Here is an 18572-nt window from a genome sequence, read left to right as displayed (position 1 = left end):
AGTGGTAGGACTATTATTAAATCCAGGCTATGACCAGGAATATTAAGCAGCCATGGCAGTCAGGCCTCTCTATTCGGTGGTGTTGGGGCGAACAGTGTTGCGTTGAATCGAAAGAAAGACACAATGGCAAGTTTACCACACCACACCAAAAGGGAAAAAATGGAGCACGGTACTACCGGAGTTGCTCCATGGACGTGTAAAATTTACAAACACTACATCTAGTCCTATTCTCGTACGTGTTTTGCGAGAGACATTAGTATCGTTGTGATCTGCGCGCTGTAAATCTGCCAGCATCTTGTTTATCAAACAACCAAGAAGGAAAACGAGTTCAAAATTCGCGTAACTAGCCTGTAATCGAGTCCTTCTTGTTATTGTCCTTACTGTGTGTCTCCGTTTGCTGCCAATTCCGACAAAAACATTACGAACGTGTGCGAAACATAGTTTCTCGTAAAGGAGGATGCTCCGAGCCCTAGATCCAAGTGAGGTCATGAATGAAATACCCATGCACGACCACAGTTCGCACTCCCACTCCCATAAACATCATGGTCATTCACATCACGATGGTCACAATCACAGTCATGGTCATGGCTCCCCCTCTCCTCCTCCTACAGACCCAGCTGCTCCTTCTGTCGTTCCTGTCGTGCCCGTAGATGGTAACTACCTGCTGTATGTCTTACAGGTTGGAGTGTTGGCAACTAACATTGTCATCAAAACCAAATTCAGAGTTGAACCTCTTTCAGGCCGCGCAGAGAGGAGCCACTGATCGAATCGCACAGTTGATTGAACAAGGTCTAGCCAAAGCTACGGATCTGGATGCTGAAAAGTGTACTGCTCTACATTGGGCTGCCATAGTGTGTTGGTGTAAAAAGTCCTTGTTCATGATTCTTCCCACCTAACAATCTCTACTTCACTGATCAGAACAATCAATTGATTGCTGCAAAGTATCTTGTTGATCAGGGAGCCATAGTGGATGCTCCTGGCGGTAATTCCATTGACAAAGTTTGAACGAGCGTTGCAAGTAACTTGACAAACCATTATAGGCGACTTACAAGCAACACCTCTACACTGGGCTGCCCGTACAGGCCACGTACAAATGGTCACATTCCTGTGGAAGAAGGGTGCCGACCCAACAAAATACGACAATCAAGGTTACAATGCTCTGCACCTCGCCGCCCACGAAGCTCATCCAATGATGATGGTCTTCCTCATATCTATTGGAATGGACGTGGACTCTTCGGATCAGCATGGGCGGTCTGGCCTAGTCTGGGTCTGCTACCAAGGCAAATCGCTAGATTGTTTGGAGGTCTTGATTCGATACAAGGCTTCGTTGGATAAAGCGGACTCTACTGGGTTTACGCCATTGCATTGGGCTGTAAGTCTGCAAAAAAAACTTGTAGAACGACGGGGCCTTCCTTGAAAGTGAAGGCAGAGAGTTTTGATTGAGCTAAAAAAAAAGGATTCTCCGCTCTCCACTAACTCTGCTGTCTTCTAGGTCGTAGCACAAAAGATGGCATTCGCTCGCAGACTACTTGTCGCTGGAGCCAGAACAGACATACCTGATCCAAAGGGGCAAACTCCTGGTGATTGGGCCAAAGAACGTAACATGGAAAAAGAATGGAAGACTCTTGTAACTCGGTCTAGACAGACAGGTTGGCTTGCCAGTCAATTTAAAATGCTAGACAAGGTAGGCTTTCAAAAGACTTAAGATATGACGATTTACTGACTTCCCGGCTGAAAACCCACAATATTTTGGATGCTAGGATCGTGTAAACACTATGTTATATCTGGTTCCGTTTATTGCACAACCTATAATTATGGGCATTCTGTCTTATTACTCATGGTACATCGCCTTCCCTGCATCATTCGCTTTCGCCTTGTTGGTCTTTCATCAAGTGGTGACGAATGGACTTATCGGACGCGATGCTGACTTGATTGGGACTCCCTTCTTAACGGCCATACCACAAGCGAGCTCTTGGATTGTTGGCTTTACTTGGATATTTCGAGTACTACCTTGTAAGTCAAAGACGAATCTCGTAGGGTGTGTCGATATCCGTCGATATCCGAGCGTTTGACTTCACCGTTTTTTCTCATTCTGCTAGATTCGGGCTTCTTGACCTTCTATCATATTGCTTTCCTATGTCTCTTCACGTGCATGATGTATACATTCTACATGGCTATTTTCACTGATCCTGGATATATCGAGTACACTGGATCTGAAGAAGACAAGAAGAAGGTGTGTTTTAGATCGAATTTTATTGAGTATTCGAGGAGTTTTTTCTCTAACACAAAAGCAATCTTATAGTTGGTTATAACACTTGCGGAGAGCGGATTGTTGGATCATCGTCATTATTGTGTTGTTTGTTGCGTAAGTAAATGCAACGTTTTGGAATGATATCTCGCGGGAAGAATTTCCTCCACTTCTCAATCCGTCCAAAATGTCATTATTCCTTTTTTTGGTTATCTTAGATCCGAAAGCCATTACGATCAAAGCATTGCAAGCATTGCGATAAATGTGTTGCACAGTTTGACCAGTAAGCATTGATGTTTCCATGCGTTCATTTTTTGTTGCTCGTTCTAACTCATTTCTTTCTCGACCTTAGTCATTGTCCATGGACAAATAGTGAGTATTGGAAACAAGATATTATGTTGTTGATTCTTTGTCTAAATTGATTTTCGATTACCCTACGTAATGTTTTGATAGATTGCAGTAAGTTTGAACTATCCATTATTCAACTGCTTTTAACTCGAAACTGACTTTGATAAATCGTTGCCCACTTTAGTTGGAGTCAAGAACCATAGATACTTTATGCAATTCCTAGTGCTATTCTTCATCTCTGCAGTGACTTTTGCATATATTGGTTTGAGCTGTAAGCAATTGGCAGTCTCGGACGGCTGGCTTTTTTTGTTTTGTCGCTGACATGAGTTCCCTTTGCAGATGTTTCGGCCGTAACAGAATCTCTCGTGACGGCTGAGTGTGGAACACTCTGTACATGGATGACATATGATGCATGGACAATGTGGAATGTCTGGTGGTGCATCCTCAACTCGCTATGGACAATCATACTCTTCATGGTCCAATCATATCAAGTGTCTGTAGCAAAGACAACGAACGAAACTGCTAACTGGCATCGATATGATTACCTTGTTCACCCTGAAGATGTACTCAAACCGCTGTACATGAAGCGAATGTTCAATCCCTTCGATAAGGGTGTCTTAAAAAACTGTATTGGGTTTTGGAAGGGGCCTGAGCCTGGTAGTCGGATTTCTCATTTGTATGAGTTGAATGAGAGACAGGGTGAAGGTGAAAAGGATGGACTGTTGAATGGAATCAAGATGGTGTAAAAATACGACAAGGAACGAAACGTAGTAAACCCAAAGCGATACCCATAGTACTAGAAAACGTTGAGTATCTTTGTTCTTGTACAGATAATTGAATAATGAATATATATTTCTAGCTTGTATATATTTAAAGAGTTATGTACAAAAGGTTTATTGTTATTTGCAAAGGTACGAGCAAAATGCGCTGCTTATATGAGGAACAGATTAGTTATATGGCACCCAATTCTCGTTTAAGAAGTGAAGGTTGGTATAGGCCTAGAAATATTATCCATACCACCATAAGGTGAGGGTGAGTGCTCTCCTCCGCGACCACGTCCACGACCACCTCCAAACCCACCACCACGTTCATTACTGCCACCTCTCATAGCCGTAGCACTTAATCTACACGTGTTTGCATAGTGGCCTTTTTCTCCACACTTGAAACATACCACGTCGTCTAAAGACCTGTGTTGACGTATTTGGGGTTGGATTTCACCTGGTGCTAGGACTGCGTTTAGAGTGTGGACTTCGAATTTGGGGCTATGATGATGATAAAGGAAAATTGTTAGTAAGCTAGGTAGATATATTTGGAGGGACAAAAAACGAACAGCGCCATCAGATGGTTGACTTTTCGACAATCCATCACAACCACCACACATCTAAGTAACCACCATAATAGAATTATAAAGACACTTACTGGCCAAAAGGACATTCAGGGCCCTTGGGACAAAATCCAGTCAAATAATTCTGACACACACCCTTCCTGACATGTTTACCACGACACTGTGGCCCATGTATACAAAATCCACGAGAATACCACGTGCATTCCTTCATTTTGGTAGCTGGATCGATATGAAGGTATTGGCATTCTGGGTTTGTGCATTCACCGAGTCGTTGAAAGAACCAGCATTCTGGCATTTTTTTAAGATTGAATTCGTGTCTGGATATTAAAGTGTGTATTAGTATATGGATGTAACAGATTGCAAATACGTATGAATAGATTGAAAACAACGTAGAACATGGCACTTACAAAAACTCGCACAAATCGCCCTTTTTACACAATCCACGCAACCAATGTTTACATACTACGGATTTACCACGAGATAGACGTAGTTGACGAGCAGCTAGAGCTCCAGCCTTGTCATGTGTAAGGGTCAAATTCAAGTCTGTTTGTAAAAAATCTTCAAATTCGAAATGAATGTCTTGGGCTTCGGGAAAGACTAGATCTTCGAATAATAGGCGGTGTTGGTTTGGATGATGGTGCTGCTGTTGAGGTGGTTGCATCATTACTGCCGCCATCGTTTGGATAACTACGTAGTTGCTTGCGTTGTTTGAATGTTAAGAAATGTTGTGTGTGTTTTTTGAAGATGTGAAGCTTGATTTGAAATCAAGCCCCCACGAGGAAGGGAGAAGAGAATGCGAGAAAAGATTCCATTTCTGATAGTTTTATGTGTATTTCGGTATGCTTCAAAGTTCTAACGCGACACAACCTCATTAACAACAGGTTCTACATGGTAGGACAACACCACACAACTCTGAGCTCTGAAAAATCACGATGCAACCAGCGTCTAAATTTACATACAAATTTAATGCAAATAAATGCGAGATCCATACTTTACAATGATTTCAACAACGTGTTTGTCCTTCAACTTGATGCTGCGCCAGACAAGGTACGTGACGACTTATCACCCATCAGAGTCCTCATCAGTCAACTCAATATAATCAACTTGCCCCTCCACTTGCCCCTCCACCTTCTCTTCTGCCGCATCATCACCCTTCTCAACAAGATTCTTCTTGTCCTGTTTCTGCCTTGATCCAGTAGGTAGATACCCCATCTTCTGAAGCTGTTCAGGAGTGAATAGATTTTGTGGCCGTTTCACTCGAGCTACATAGCATACCAATTGAGTGTAAGCTCTTTTGTAGGGTTCGACGTCAACAGCCAAATCCAACACGTCTGCAATTTTTCAATCACCATACCTGTTTCATTCCTTGCAATTCTTAGATGTTTAGCTCCAGCGGTTGGCTGTGCCATCAAATGATCTCTACACCCCACAACAAAAAAAATATGACAAACATTCTCTCATAATGGCATACTAACAAACCTAACTTACAATGCTTCCTTGGACTCTTCACCATTAGATGAAGCATATTTGGCCTTGAATTTAGCCATTCCAGAATCCAGTCTCTCGGATTCATCTTCAATCTTGGCTCCAACAAAGACTGTCGTGTTTTGGAAGGCATATGATGCTTCTTTGCTTGCTTTCTTTTTGGCTTTTTGAGTTGGGTCTCCAATAATAAAGTTGCTGTTTGGAGAAGAAACTGTGTCAGTGTATGCCCATGAGGAGTTTGTTGACCAACCAAGGAAAGGGAGAACAGGAAGACCAAGTTACCTAGTTGCGGCAGCAAACTCGGCTCTATGTAGCTTTGACTTCTTGTAAGCCTTTATAGCATGAAATTCACAGTATTCGCCAGCCTCCCTACGTGCGAGTGAATGAAGCTGAGACTTTTCATGTGGAAATCGTTCTTTTCCCCTGCCATTCCAGTTACGTACTTGTTGATGATACCTTTACAGGTCTCATGCCTACACAATGCAAAGTCCATTGACATTCCAATCTTGAGAAACTTGTCGGGATGGTCTATCTCTAAAGCGTAGCTATGATTCGTCTATAGGTAGAGAAGACAGAGAGAGCTATGGAGTGAGTTGATCCAAAGCGCATAGTGGTCATTTTTTTCGTGTGCGCAGAAAAATGCGTTCCAATAACACAACCAAAATCCCCAAGTCAACATACATCATTAGGCGGCACAAGTTTAGGATTCAGCAAAGCAACAACAGATCCAACAACTTCCTTCCAGTGTCGTTCAAATGACTTTTCAAACAAGAAGACAGTGATTGTACCCAAGCGACTAGCATCGAATGGCGTCAAATCCGTCATCTTCATGACACAGTACTTTTTCCCATTTGAGGCTGTTCGCGGCGATGATTTCTCAGCTATTAGGGCTATAGTGACCCAATCTCCGATGATATCGCCTTCGTGTTTGTCAATGCTTGATTTGATTTTCGCAAGTTGAATGTATCGGCGAGAGTTCATGTGAGATGCGAGTTGGGAAGGTGTTACTAGTTGATTCCTGATGCATGAGTATAGAGATGAGTATTCGTGTTCAGAGTGAGCTGGCACATTCGACTCCATTGGAGGGGAGTGCTCACTTTAGGCGCAGTCCAGAGTAGTGTTCCTTGATGAGGGTGTTCTCAGATTCATTATTATTCAGATCCGGAGGTGCTTTTCTCTTTAGATCGACTATGTTATAGAAAGGGAAGATGTTGAGTGAGCTTCAACTTCAGTCACAATGTAATTCAATGACAGCACTTGATCTAACCTACCTTTTATGGAGTCAGCTCTAGATCCGTCATCTTTGTTATCTGATAATGTCTTTCTAAACATTATCTAGTCCTATTCGTCTCTCGAGATGTGAGATGTTCTATGTTGGAGTAGACCGACGAGAGTTATAGCTTATAGGCATGGACGATGATATACGAGAGTTGGAATGCAATAACTGATATAGATTTACGCGTTTTTAGCTACTTTACTGTACGTGAATATACCTATTCTCAATGAGAGCAAAAAATGATTCTGACAAGTTAGTGCAATAAGGTGAAGGATGTCTATGAGTGCGGCTAGTGCTTCTCAACAGCAGGGACAACAAGCATCCGCGAATGCTCAACAATTACGAGCCGATTGGTTTACCGCTATAGAACGACAGCAAGGAACGCTATTATGCACCAAACTCGTGGCAGACATTCTACAAAAATCACAGGATGTCATCTTCCAAAAACATATAGACAGACAAGTCCTTCCCTATGCTATACAATATGCGAGGGAATCAATGCTTAAATCAATACAGGTATGTGGGGTGCGGTTGTGGATTATTGATTTGATCAGTGTTGCAATCTGTAGGGAATGTACAAATCAATAACTGATTAAATCGTTAATCCAGTGGGAATTCTTCAAAATGGATCCTGGAGAGACGGATCTATCTACTTGGGATCCAGATCCAGGTACAAAGTAGTCTGAATCCTGTCTGTGACGTCGATGTGGAAGAAACAAACGAACTCCTAATGGACCCTGCATGCTCAACGCCACTATTAACTCTTTAGAACCTCAACCAGTCAGAATTGACTCTTGGGCAAGAGGTGCATTGCCCGTCATTGAAATGCCAGAGAAGAACATTGTGCCGGCTCCACCACTTACTGGGGAATCCATGGCATTCTTGTATGTTGTTGCTATTCTGGACACTGCATTTGTCTGATTTCTTGCTGGTTTAGCAATCTCATTAAAGCTATCGCACATTGTAGAGGCCGAAGCAAGACGGATCTAAGGAGTACGAAGGTGTCTCGTGCTAACCTGGCTGACAAGGTATCACATGTGACGATATTGCTCTTTTTGTCGCCTGTTCTCGATTTCCAAGAGAGTGAGGATAGAAACCCCCCATCCTCTCTAGCAACCACCACCTCTTCCATCTCCGCGGCTATCAACAAGTAAACCCAAAGTAGTGGCAGCTATTGCTCCTGCTAGAGATGCCGAGGTGAGTTTGCTCATCATTCTCTTGTCAAGAATAAACCTCTAGAAAGCTTACACTCAACTATTCATTCAGAAAACACCATCTAAAACGACGCCCGTTGTAGCCAGGAAGGTCCTATCTCGTGCACCGGTACCAACAATGAAAAAAGTATGTAAGTGGAGCGATTTGCGTATTGGCCCCAAAAAACCATTGTGATGCCAATCAATCCTGAGCGTTTATAGAAGATCACGGTGCCTCCTCAATCCCATAGACCTCCTGAAGCAGCCTAGATGTATATATGTATGATTTAGGCGTAAGAGGACATTGTAAATTGATTGTACATAGATTGAATATAGTGTTGATCATTAGAGCTTCCTGTGTTGTTGTTGACGCGTTACTATAGCGACTTCAAGAACGAATGCAAAGACGAATTAAACCGTAATCCGTAATAATGGTAATGTAGATGCTAAAGGCTCGAAACGCCAAAAAAATTGGTTGTGAATGAGGAATTTATACGTCTTGCTTAACGTTCCACTTTTCACAATCTTTGATGAGAGAATAAGGCAGAACAGGCATCAATAATGGAGAGCATAGCAAAAATACCGAATCTTCAACTAGCCCAAGGTAGCCCATCTACCATTCACATCTCTTGCCTAAACAGCAATCGTAAATTCCAAACATTCCAATATTAACACATTGGCCTTCTTCTAGCTCGATTCATATGGGCTCATCCAGCTGCCTCTACCGAATTAAAAGATCATGCAAGGAATTTATTAGACGCTTCCATCAAAGAAGCCAGTACGTGGCTCCTGCATTAAACTGACATTTTGTTGAAACGCGTCACCTCCCGATTTGTCTCAATCTTAAGGGCCTCCACAATACCAAAGGATGACCTAACATACTTTATTTATTATGTACTAGACATGTCACATCTATATCAATCACTGACTGAACAATTCCACACTCAACTACCCAAAAACAACGATCTCCTCACGAAAATGCAAACTGCCAATGACACTGAATTGGCCAAACTGGAAGAACGATTAGATGATGCTTCAAAGAATCTAGGAGAAACTGAAATCAGTGATGCTTTGATCGCTAAAGCTGAATTTCTAACTAAAATCGGTGACAAGGTATTGTAATGATGTGTGGGTTTGTTGACCACATGCACTCCAAACGGTTCCTGGTTTTTTTCGTCCTTGGAGAAATTTGCTCAAGCACCTTTTCTTTGATACACAGGAACGAGCATTAACAGCATACAGAGCTGCATACGACAAGACTGGTCCTCTAGGTGCTCGTATCGATATGGTCTTTACTCAGATTAGAATAGGCTTCTTTTACAATGATACGGATCTTATTACTCGTAATATTGAGAAAGTCAAGAGGTAGGCCTTCGATAGAAGCTAGTATATCCCAGGTTTGAAAACCCTTTTTTTTTGCTCGACGCGATAACAATTGTTACCTCATAGTCTGATTGAAGAAGGCGGAGACTGGGATCGTCGAAACAGACTGAAAGTCTACGAAGGAATACATAGAATGTCTGTTCGAGATTTCAAGGGTGCTGTAAACCTCTTGTTGGATTCATTGGCTACCTTCACATCCACTGAATTGATGGAGTACAAGGATTTCGTAAAGTATACAGTCTTGACTGCTACTATTACTCTACCAAGACCTGAACTCAAGAAGAAGGTACAAAATGAGATCCATCTCCTACAAGAACTAGCTTTTTGTTGCCTCATTTTCTGCTCTGTCATAGCAATTTGAAGATAGCATTAACATCCACCAAACCACAAATAGGTCATCAACGCTCCTGAAGTATTGGAAGTAATACACGAAATTCCTCACTTGCAGGATTACGTCAATTCACTCTACAAGGGTGAATATGATGTGTTTTTCAAATGTTTGGGTAGGTGCCAAAAAAGTTATTTACACATTAATGGATATATGCATATGCTGGAGTCTCTGTCAAATATCTCTTCCTTGATGAAAGCGAATTACATGCAATCTGATATACTCTTCTTTACTCACAATCTTTAGCTGCTATTGAGCAAGATTTGAAAATGGATCGATGGACTTTTGATCACTATCAATACTATGTCCGTGAAATGCAAATCATTGCGTACTCTCAGCTCTTGGAATCATACAGATCAGTCACTATATCATCTGTTGCTGATCATTTCGGAGTATCTGAAGATTGCATTGATCAGTAAGTGCCACCTCAAAACATTGATTCAAATTTTAAGGCCTTTATTGTCGTTGCCATATTAGTTTTATTCGCTCATTTTCTAATGTGGTTTACAATTCTTTAATCTAGCCACCTCTCATCATTCATTGCTTCAGGACGATTGAATGCGGTCATTGACAAAGTGACTGGTATTGTTGAAACCAATCGTCCTGATGCCAAGAATGCTCAATATCAATCTGCAATCAAACAGGGAGATTTATTGCTCAATCGCATACAAAAGCTCAGTAGAGTCATTGCCCTGTAAATACATCTGGAATGGATAATGGAAAGGGGATTGGAGGATCATGCAACAGGCAGCAAATGGCGTTGGCCCCGACACAAGTACATAAAACTGAAGAGATTAAAAGAGGACTCTCGGCATGAATGGTTGTAATAATTACCAATGATTTCCAACTGTCTCATTCTTGTTGCCTTCTCCGTGGTATTTCATTTGCATGGTTAGTTTAAATTCATTTTTATGGGTTTTCTAGTACTTTTCGAGGGACCTCTCCTCAGAGTCTATTTAAAAGGCTGCTTCTCGATGGCCGTCCGTTAACCTCAGTGACAATAGATGGAAAAAATAGAGTTCTGCAACAGCTTCAATGTCGCTTAAGGAATCAGTCAGCTTCAAGCGAACTACCTTCACCAAAGACCACGGTCAGGGTCGTTGACTATATTACTACCCTAGACAGTCCTTACAAAAACATTAAAAAATTGGAAGCAGGGACCTCCTTCCCGTTTCTTTTCTGCTTCGTTCGATTCCCAAGAAAGCCGCCATTTTTTCTTGCGACCTAACCTCTAACGGAACTGTAACATCCAATATTTTTGACTAGCTATGTCAGGGAGTCGCTTTAACACCATTTTTCTTTGCAGATCTGTGGTAGGCAAAAAGGCACAGCACACTCTACCTCGCATCCATTCATCGACGCATGCTGTCTCCAACACCGTAGTAGACAGTCGAAACTCAACAAAGACCCATTCGGTACCATCTCGCAAAGATATTCAATTAATACCTGTATTTACCAACAACGAGATACACCTTTGAGTTTGAATGCGACGAGACTAAACCATTTTTTATATTTAAACGCCACTTTCACCAGCTTTACAAATGGTCTACTGTGCTGGAACGTATGGTTGAATGAGAAAGTTGCTGAAGGTCTTGATGGAATCAACTCCACGAATTTCATTCGTCAAGAGCGGTAGTTTTATAACGTGGAAGTCTTCATACCTGGTATGATGTGAGCGTCAGTTTGATGTGGCGAAGAAAACTGGTATAGAGGAGGATGCGTGCAGAAACACTTACAAGTCATTGATTTGGTCCAGGTACTTTTGTTGCATCTAAACATTCAAACAAACACAGGATGTGAGTATACCAAATGAGATAATAGGCAGTGATGGTCAGAATTGACTGACCTTATGCCTAACGTTGCATTGCTCACAGGTTGAATCTGTGCAAAAGAAGGCTTCAGCAACAAAAAAAGGCAATGACGTGAAGCAGTTTTGAGCTTCTCCAAATGATTCAAGTTACCTTTCTTTGGCCATAACAGTTGATTGACCACAATGTTATGTGTATCAATATGGAATGATGTCAATTCTTGAATCATTCGTTCCGTTTCGTACAAGGACAGGAATTCAGCAATGCATACACAGATAAAGGTTGTCATGTCCTAAATGATGGAGGTGTTAGAAGCTTGCTTCAATTGTGGAAGGTAATGTCCATGCGTTTTTGGTGGTGTTCAAATCAAACTTTTGTAATACTTACTGGATCTTGAAATTGAGTATTGACCTCATTAATAATACTCCTCATTCCTTCTAGTTTGGCAAACATGTCTTCCTGGTTTGCATTGACACCCATCATACCACTCATCTAAAAAATGTTGGTTCAAGTCAATTCACAGCAGTCATGACCAGCATAGCGACAACCACTCAATTTCCAACGTATAAGCGGAATTTACATAGAAGGCACGGTATTCATAACTTACTTGTTGAATCATGGGTCCAAAACGACCACTGAATTGAGATAGTTTTGACAATGCCTTTTCCAAAACCGTTGGAAAAGACAAGAACCGTAATGTATGGCCTGTAGGTGCTGTATCGAATACAATACACGAGTAGTCCATTGATTTCACGAGTCTAAAGAGAGGATGAGAAGGGTAAGGGTGCGCGACCCAAAACAAAATAAACCTATGCTTTGGCTCGATTTGCTTACTTCATGACTTCAGCAAAGCTCATGGCTTCATCGACTCCAGGTATAGCAAACGCAATATCTTGCATGCTTGCTTGCAGACCAGATGCATCTGGAGCTGGAATGAGAAGGAGAGACAGATGGGTCAGAATTCGAGGTCGAAGAATGCGGTGTCATTCAATTCAATGAGACGTACAGTTCTCTAGCATTTCCTGCAGACTTCCAGTAGGATCAATTTCCTAGAAAGATGATTCGAGGTTTGTCAACACGTTTAGGCCACGTAGCATCTGGATTGTCAACCAGGAGTCCTTCAACAACCACGCCTCCTCAAGCAACATATAAATATTACAGTAAATAGCAGACAAGATTGATTGTAACCTACCATTGCAAACAGATTGCTGAAACCATTGACGAGAGTAGGTGATTTTGTGAATTTTTGGCCAAATGCATCCGATAGATTATGAGCTGGATCAGTGGATATGAGTAGTACCGAGTCGCGGACTTTGGATAATTGTACAGCGAGGGAGCATGAGGATGTTGTCTTGCCTACACCACCCTTTCCTCCGACGAAAATCCACTTTAATGTCTTTTGTTCCAAGATGTTGCTTAGGGTTGGAGTGGGTATATCACCATCTGTATTTATTACTGCGTTGTTGCTGGCCATGGCTATATGTCTATGTATTATGTAAGTGAGCTTGAGTGTCCTAAGAGCTTGAATGTCCTGATAGTTTCGATGATTTGGGGATGTGGAGGAAGGGAGAGCGAGCATTAGTCGTGACATATAGAGAAGCATAGAAAGACGTGACCGCTCACTTGGAACTTCTTAGCGACGCGTTAAACACGAAAACTACCACTGTACTGTCCCAAAAGGCGATAAATTGCCATATTTCAGGTCCAGCTGCGTCTTCTTTCCTTCAAAGACGCGAACAGGCCCCGAATGATACGGGATCAGGTTTTTAAGTGCACTTGCCTCTGTCGTTTTGCTGCTGCATATATCCAAAAGACGTGTTTTGGATACTTGTGACTTACTCGCTCCTTCCAAACTTTCAAGCAGACAGCACTTGATCTCGTTGAGTTGCCATGCCGTCAACCAAAAGAGGCCCGTCTGCCTTAAAGAAGTAAGCACAAACATTTCAGTGGTTACCTTCCTACTCTTTTATATGAGCGATCGTCATATACGAATTCTTTTTTTTTTCAAACACACAAAAGCTGACAGTGAATTCCTGACAATCAATAGACTAAAGGATTATAAAAAGACTGTTACAAGTCAATATAATCTTGGAAGCAAAGGCAAAAACAAACGGAGACCACTACCAACTGATGCTGCTCCAACAGGCCATCAACCATCGTTCCCCAACTTGTTTGAGCTTCAGGTCAACAAGGCAAAACATCACGTCTTGAACAGGCATGTCACTGGTTCTGTTGGAAGACCAGCGGCATTTGCTAAAAAGGCTGGTGAAGTGGTACGCAAATTGCTGTGATCGCAAACGAGAAACTTGGCCTCACTCCAATTTCACAATTGTAGAGAAGGAAGACGTTGGGTCAAGAACTCAAGTCTCGTAAAAAGGATACAGCATTCATAGATAATCGATTTGGAGAGTTCGATGCTCATATGACATTGCAAGATAAGGTGACCAAGACTGCAAAAAAACAGGTATGTAAGCTAGGACATAAACAGACGGTTGCTTCGTATCTCACTCCCCCTTTTCTACTTAGCAACGAAATGAAAAGAGCTCGCTCTTCAATCTCGAAGAAGAGAACTTGACACATCTTGGTCAGTCACTCGATGATCTGGAGGATCTGAATGGTGGTTTTGAACGTGTTGACTCTGATGGTAAAAGCCGCAGCCAAACTTTTTATATGTATAGGCTTCCAGCTTCAAAAGGTGCCCCTTGCTCAATAGCCATTATACTTATTTCATAGACGATGGTCAGGTCGATAAGAAGTTTGTCAAGGACTTTCATTTTGGTGGATTTGACAAGGTTTGTCTCGCTGAATAGAGTTCGATTCGGATAAACTTTGGGTCTGATTCTTTTGTTTTCGTTACAGGAAAAAGATGCCCGTCTATCCAAGTCAGATGTAATGAAGGAAGTCATTGCCAAAAGCAAGCACCACAAGGTATTATTTGAAGTGACTGCTGATTGTAATGATTCGCTGAATGTAATTTCCTTTTTCGCATGCTAGGCTCTGAGACAAAAGGAACATGAGGATGATATAGATTTAATGGATCAGGTCGATGCCGAGCTAGATGATATTCGTGCTTTATTAGGACCTCAAAAGAATCATCTACGGGCAAGATTTAGAAATGTCTTGGCTTGATTTAATTTGATGCCCTTTTTTTGCTGACTATTCTCCCACAATAGGAATCTGAAAAACAAAAACAGGCATCTGACGATTATGATCAAGTAGTCAAGTCACTTGTATTTGAGAGTCGCGCTACTCCATCAGATCGTATAAAGAGCTCTGAAGAAATTAAAATAGCTCATGACCGTAAAATGTTAGAATTAGAGGTGAGGTCAACTTCTGCAGCTACCATTATCTCCTTTTTGTGCGCTGACACTTTCCTGCCTCCGTTTTTCTTTCAACCAATAAGGCTGATCGTGTACGACGAATGAAACCAGATGGAGGCATACCCATACGCCGTGAAACACAAGCCGACGATTTAGACTTAGATTATACCATGAATGACGACGAGATCATCAACGATGATGGTGACGATACAGCACAAGACTCTGAAAAGATTCGAGCCATGAGTGCTATGCCATTGACGTATGTTGATGGTAAACTCGTCAATAATGAAATCTTTATGAAGAAAAAACGTAAACGACAAGACGACGAAGACGAGAATGTCGACATAAATGTAGGTGAAGATCAGTTGGAATCGGATGCCTCTGACGAGGATGATGGCTCTGCAACAACTGAATCTGGAGAAGAGGATGATGAAGATATGGAAGGTGATGGGGAAGAGGCTGAATTCGAAGAGTCTGAAGTTGATGTGGATGATGTAGCTGATGTGGAAAATGCCGATGGTATGATCGAAGATCAAGAAGTAGAAGAGGAAGCCATAGAAGGAGAGCAGGAGGAAGAGGTTGCTTCAGCTGTAGCAGTACCTCCGATAATACCTAAAACCATTGTCGCAAAAGCCGCCATGACATCAGAAGCAAACGTAGCATCATTGCCTTCTATTGATTTGGATGACTTTGTTCTGTCATTCAAGCCTAAAAAGCTTGAAAAGCAGTTGACACAGCTTCGAGAAGCTTGTAAAGGAAAGCCAGCTAACATCAGAGAGGTACTACTGCCAATATTCTGATTTGTTTTTCGTGTTTTTCGTGTTTTTCTGGCTCATGTTTTATCCATACCTTTCTGATTAGACTCTTTATTTTCGCATTCTTGACCAACTTGAAGCAACACCTCTAAAATTCAAGTCCTTTGATGTATTGGCTCAACATGTCATAGTCCTTGCTCGGTTGTGTCCTTCTGTAGCTATGGAAGATGCCCTTCGACGATTAACGAGAATGGAAGATGGACTCAAGTCGTATTTGTCGGATGGTAGAACAGGTCAAGGCGAGTTGACTTGCCTATCCTTCTCTGGAGAGCTCTTTTTGCTTGGTTCCAATTGGAAATACTAACACCTTCCGAATTTTTCATAAATACAGGATGGCCATCATGTCAAGACTTGTTGTTGATACGATTATTCGGTCTAATCTTCCCAACTACTGATTTCGACCATCCTGTCATCACTCCCATGGTCTTGCTACTATGTCGATTCTTATCTCTTGTTCGTGTTAATGAACGAGCGGATGTGATAGCTGGATTGTTCCTTTGTAATCTGCTCCTCGACGTGAGTATATTCAATGGGGAACATTCGGATTTTTTGCTGACCCCCACAAAAATTTCCTGTCTTGCCCATATAGTTCCAATCGGTAGCTAAACGATATCTGCCAGAGGTTATGCCCTTCCTTGTTGGTACATTGCAACAAGTATCGTCTCGAAAGAGTGGAGCTGGATTGTTTGAATTGGCATCCATAGACTCTAGTATCTTTGAGAATGTGGATTGGACTGCTGAATCAATACCTTTGGATTTGCGAACTCGTGATATACCTGACGGGATGTGGTGAGTACTGATCGTCTTAACGACGTCTTGTTTCGTGCCAGTTTTTCTTTGGCCACTAACCTCAACCTCCTGTCTAGTGTCACAATAGTCGAGACAACGCTACGTTTAATATCAGCTTTCAGTCAGCTATGGAGTGAAAATCCAGCACATCCGGAAATCTTTTCATCTGTACATAAATTCGCTGAATCATTGAGTGATTCCATACCATTCAACAAGAACGCGTCATTCGAGTCCTCATTATTCTTGTTGACAACTACGCTGTCACAAGGAATTGAAAAGGCTGTCGCATCTCGAGAGCCATTGAAATTCAAGTCTCGTAAACCAGTCGCTATTCCTACATTCATGCCTAAATTCGAAGAAGGGTAAGCCATGTGGTCGTGCTATATTTGCCTTTTCTTGTTTTCGTTCGTTACTGAAATCTAACATTTCCTAAATACCTAAACCAATAGATACTCGTTGGACCGTCGCTACAATCCAGAACGTGCCTTTGTAGAAAAAAAGAAACTAGAATTCTTGCACCGTAAAGAATTCCGCGGTGCAGTACGAGAACTTAAAAAGGATGCTGCCTTCATTGCTACTGAGAGTCTCAGAGCTAAAAAGGAAGCTTCTGAAGTTTATAATGCTAAAATGAAGAGAATTATGGGTCAATTGGGTGGTCAGGAAGGTGATGCTCGAAAGTTCGAACGAAGTGTGGCTAACAAGAAGCAAAAGAGACGCTGAAGAAGCTGAATTGTCGCTGTAATCAGGAATATAGAGAATTTCGTCTTGTATAATTATGATCTCAATATAGACAGAACGGGGTTTCTTCATAAGTCGGTTGAGTTGAGAATAGATTATTTCTGCTTTATTTACACATAAAATTACAGTGCCATGCGAGTATCTAGTTATGTCTTCGTTTCTTTACATGTCCTCATGTTCAGCCTCACTAGGTCCTGGACAATTTTGAGCCAAATCATCTTGATTGGCAAACACGTCACCACAGAATATACAATAAAAATGTGTGGCACGCAAATATTCTATGATTTGCTCTAGTTGTTGAGAAGGCTAATGAAAGGAGACATGGAATAAGCAAAAAAAGCCGATAGACTACTATAATACAGGAAATACCTCTAAACCATCAAAATCTTCATCCACTCCTTCTACTTCCTCTGGTTCATCATCATCACTTGTAGCCACATCCGGTTCATATGCAACTCTACTATAAACCTCCTTGACACCACCAATAGAATCAAACTCTTGAGGATTTCGACCATCTATATCATCATTCTTGACTTTTTCTTTAACCCAGAACTTGTTTCTGAGTTTTCCAAGCTTTGCATCTAATTGCTCACACGACAGTCGAGCACGTTTCACTAGACTTGATATGTGACGGTTTATGAATTCCTGGTTTTTCAAAGTACGGAATTCGTCGCGTGTTTTTGATTGTGTTTTTTGGTTGTCTCCTTCTTCATTATCTGCGTCTTCTAGTGATGATGCAGGGCGTTTGGCAGTAGGTGCACCTATACCAAGACGATCTGTAGGAAAAAAAACCGAATGTATAGTAAAGACCAATGTCAAAATTAACACACAAGCACACACTCATACCATTTTTGAGTACGATTGGTATCGGATCCGTACGAGCAGGCTGAAGCAAAGAGTCAGCAACTCCCAGACTCATTCCCTTCCTAAAGACAATAGAGGTCTGTCAACATGCTTCAAACCCCAAGTCCATTCGCTCAACAAAGCAATCAAGGCTCCCACACAGCATATCAACAACAGGATACTCACGTATATCCAAGCTTGGCCAACATCTGGAATCCCTTGTTGGATTCATCGATCGTTTTATTGAGTCCCTGATTTCTAGCTTCCTGCTCACGAACTCGTAATGGTGCAGGCTGATTGAGTTGCTGCTTTAATAGCTGATCTCTCCTCTTTTCAGAATATGTCTTTGGCTTTGATTTGACTGGTACTTTCGTTGCTTCTTCTAGTATCGACGAGCTAATGTTCAAAAATAGTTTGCAATCAGTTTGATGCAGTTGGGGGCGGACATTTGAAAGCTGAGCTCATACCTCATGTAGTCGTCTTCTTCGTCTTCTACCTCATGACTTGCGCTTCCAAGGCCGCTCATCGCTGTCGTTTGATATTTGCAAGATCAAAGTTGCAGAAAGCCTGGAGCTGGCATGTGTCAATCGCAA

General features: G+C 41.8%; 8 protein-coding genes across 8 annotated transcripts; 4 read left to right on the top strand and 4 right to left on the bottom strand.

Moving 5' to 3' along the window:
• Window positions 1-457: 457 nt before the first annotated feature.
• Window positions 458-3342, top strand: SmJEL517_g02321 (uncharacterized protein; the record flags this gene model as incomplete). The annotated part of the gene is made up of 13 exons (XM_031168249.1): window positions 458-653; window positions 724-851; window positions 919-982; window positions 1041-1372; window positions 1493-1684; window positions 1761-2013; window positions 2100-2233; window positions 2303-2365; window positions 2467-2531; window positions 2601-2620; window positions 2702-2707; window positions 2781-2867; window positions 2936-3342. 13 exons carry the CDS (start codon window positions 458-460, stop codon window positions 3340-3342), a joined length of 1947 nt encoding a protein of 648 aa, XP_031025746.1.
• A 227-nt stretch (window positions 3343-3569) lies between these two features.
• SmJEL517_g02320 (uncharacterized protein) lies at window positions 3570-4617 on the bottom strand (the record flags this gene model as incomplete). The annotated part of the gene is made up of 3 exons (XM_031168248.1): window positions 3570-3858; window positions 4016-4258; window positions 4349-4617. The coding sequence occupies 3 exons, from the start codon at window positions 4615-4617 to the stop codon at window positions 3570-3572; spliced, it is 801 nt and encodes a 266-aa protein (XP_031025745.1).
• A 386-nt stretch (window positions 4618-5003) lies between these two features.
• SmJEL517_g02319 (uncharacterized protein) lies at window positions 5004-6758 on the bottom strand (the record flags this gene model as incomplete). Its single annotated transcript, XM_031168247.1, has 8 exons — window positions 5004-5203; window positions 5296-5360; window positions 5430-5621; window positions 5709-5795; window positions 5870-5982; window positions 6108-6444; window positions 6524-6614; window positions 6698-6758. 8 exons carry the CDS (start codon window positions 6756-6758, stop codon window positions 5004-5006), a joined length of 1146 nt encoding a protein of 381 aa, XP_031025843.1.
• Window positions 6759-6975: 217 nt separating this feature from the next.
• On the top strand, window positions 6976-8165 carry SmJEL517_g02318 (uncharacterized protein; the record flags this gene model as incomplete). The annotated part of the gene is made up of 7 exons (XM_031168246.1): window positions 6976-7218; window positions 7312-7372; window positions 7472-7586; window positions 7640-7730; window positions 7816-7899; window positions 7969-8043; window positions 8118-8165. The coding sequence occupies 7 exons, from the start codon at window positions 6976-6978 to the stop codon at window positions 8163-8165; spliced, it is 717 nt and encodes a 238-aa protein (XP_031025844.1).
• A 291-nt stretch (window positions 8166-8456) lies between these two features.
• On the top strand, window positions 8457-10364 carry SmJEL517_g02317 (uncharacterized protein; the record flags this gene model as incomplete). Its single annotated transcript, XM_031168245.1, has 8 exons — window positions 8457-8499; window positions 8587-8673; window positions 8797-9008; window positions 9115-9260; window positions 9345-9564; window positions 9673-9781; window positions 9913-10081; window positions 10190-10364. The coding sequence occupies 8 exons, from the start codon at window positions 8457-8459 to the stop codon at window positions 10362-10364; spliced, it is 1161 nt and encodes a 386-aa protein (XP_031025837.1).
• An 848-nt stretch (window positions 10365-11212) lies between these two features.
• Window positions 11213-12948, bottom strand: SmJEL517_g02316 (uncharacterized protein; the record flags this gene model as incomplete). Its single annotated transcript, XM_031168244.1, has 9 exons — window positions 11213-11327; window positions 11403-11437; window positions 11513-11547; window positions 11628-11766; window positions 11862-11966; window positions 12082-12232; window positions 12309-12402; window positions 12481-12523; window positions 12667-12948. The coding sequence occupies 9 exons, from the start codon at window positions 12946-12948 to the stop codon at window positions 11213-11215; spliced, it is 999 nt and encodes a 332-aa protein (XP_031025838.1).
• Window positions 12949-13364: 416 nt separating this feature from the next.
• SmJEL517_g02315 (uncharacterized protein) lies at window positions 13365-17118 on the top strand (the record flags this gene model as incomplete). The annotated part of the gene is made up of 14 exons (XM_031168243.1): window positions 13365-13402; window positions 13522-13747; window positions 13810-13938; window positions 14001-14118; window positions 14208-14266; window positions 14334-14402; window positions 14469-14591; window positions 14648-14794; window positions 14878-15573; window positions 15656-15833; window positions 15941-16125; window positions 16199-16398; window positions 16476-16760; window positions 16848-17118. 14 exons carry the CDS (start codon window positions 13365-13367, stop codon window positions 17116-17118), a joined length of 2724 nt encoding a protein of 907 aa, XP_031025835.1.
• Window positions 17119-17298: 180 nt separating this feature from the next.
• Window positions 17299-18505, bottom strand: SmJEL517_g02314 (uncharacterized protein; the record flags this gene model as incomplete). The annotated part of the gene is made up of 5 exons (XM_031168242.1): window positions 17299-17442; window positions 17506-17912; window positions 17983-18062; window positions 18166-18375; window positions 18447-18505. 5 exons carry the CDS (start codon window positions 18503-18505, stop codon window positions 17299-17301), a joined length of 900 nt encoding a protein of 299 aa, XP_031025836.1.
• Between the last annotated feature and the right edge of the window lie 67 nt (window positions 18506-18572).

Source organism: Synchytrium microbalum, assembly GCF_006535985.1.
Source record: "Synchytrium microbalum strain JEL517 chromosome Unknown SmJEL517_scf0009, whole genome shotgun sequence".
NCBI lineage: Eukaryota > Fungi > Chytridiomycota > Chytridiomycetes > Synchytriales > Synchytriaceae > Synchytrium > Synchytrium microbalum.
This window is presented reverse-complemented; position numbering and strand designations above follow the sequence as displayed.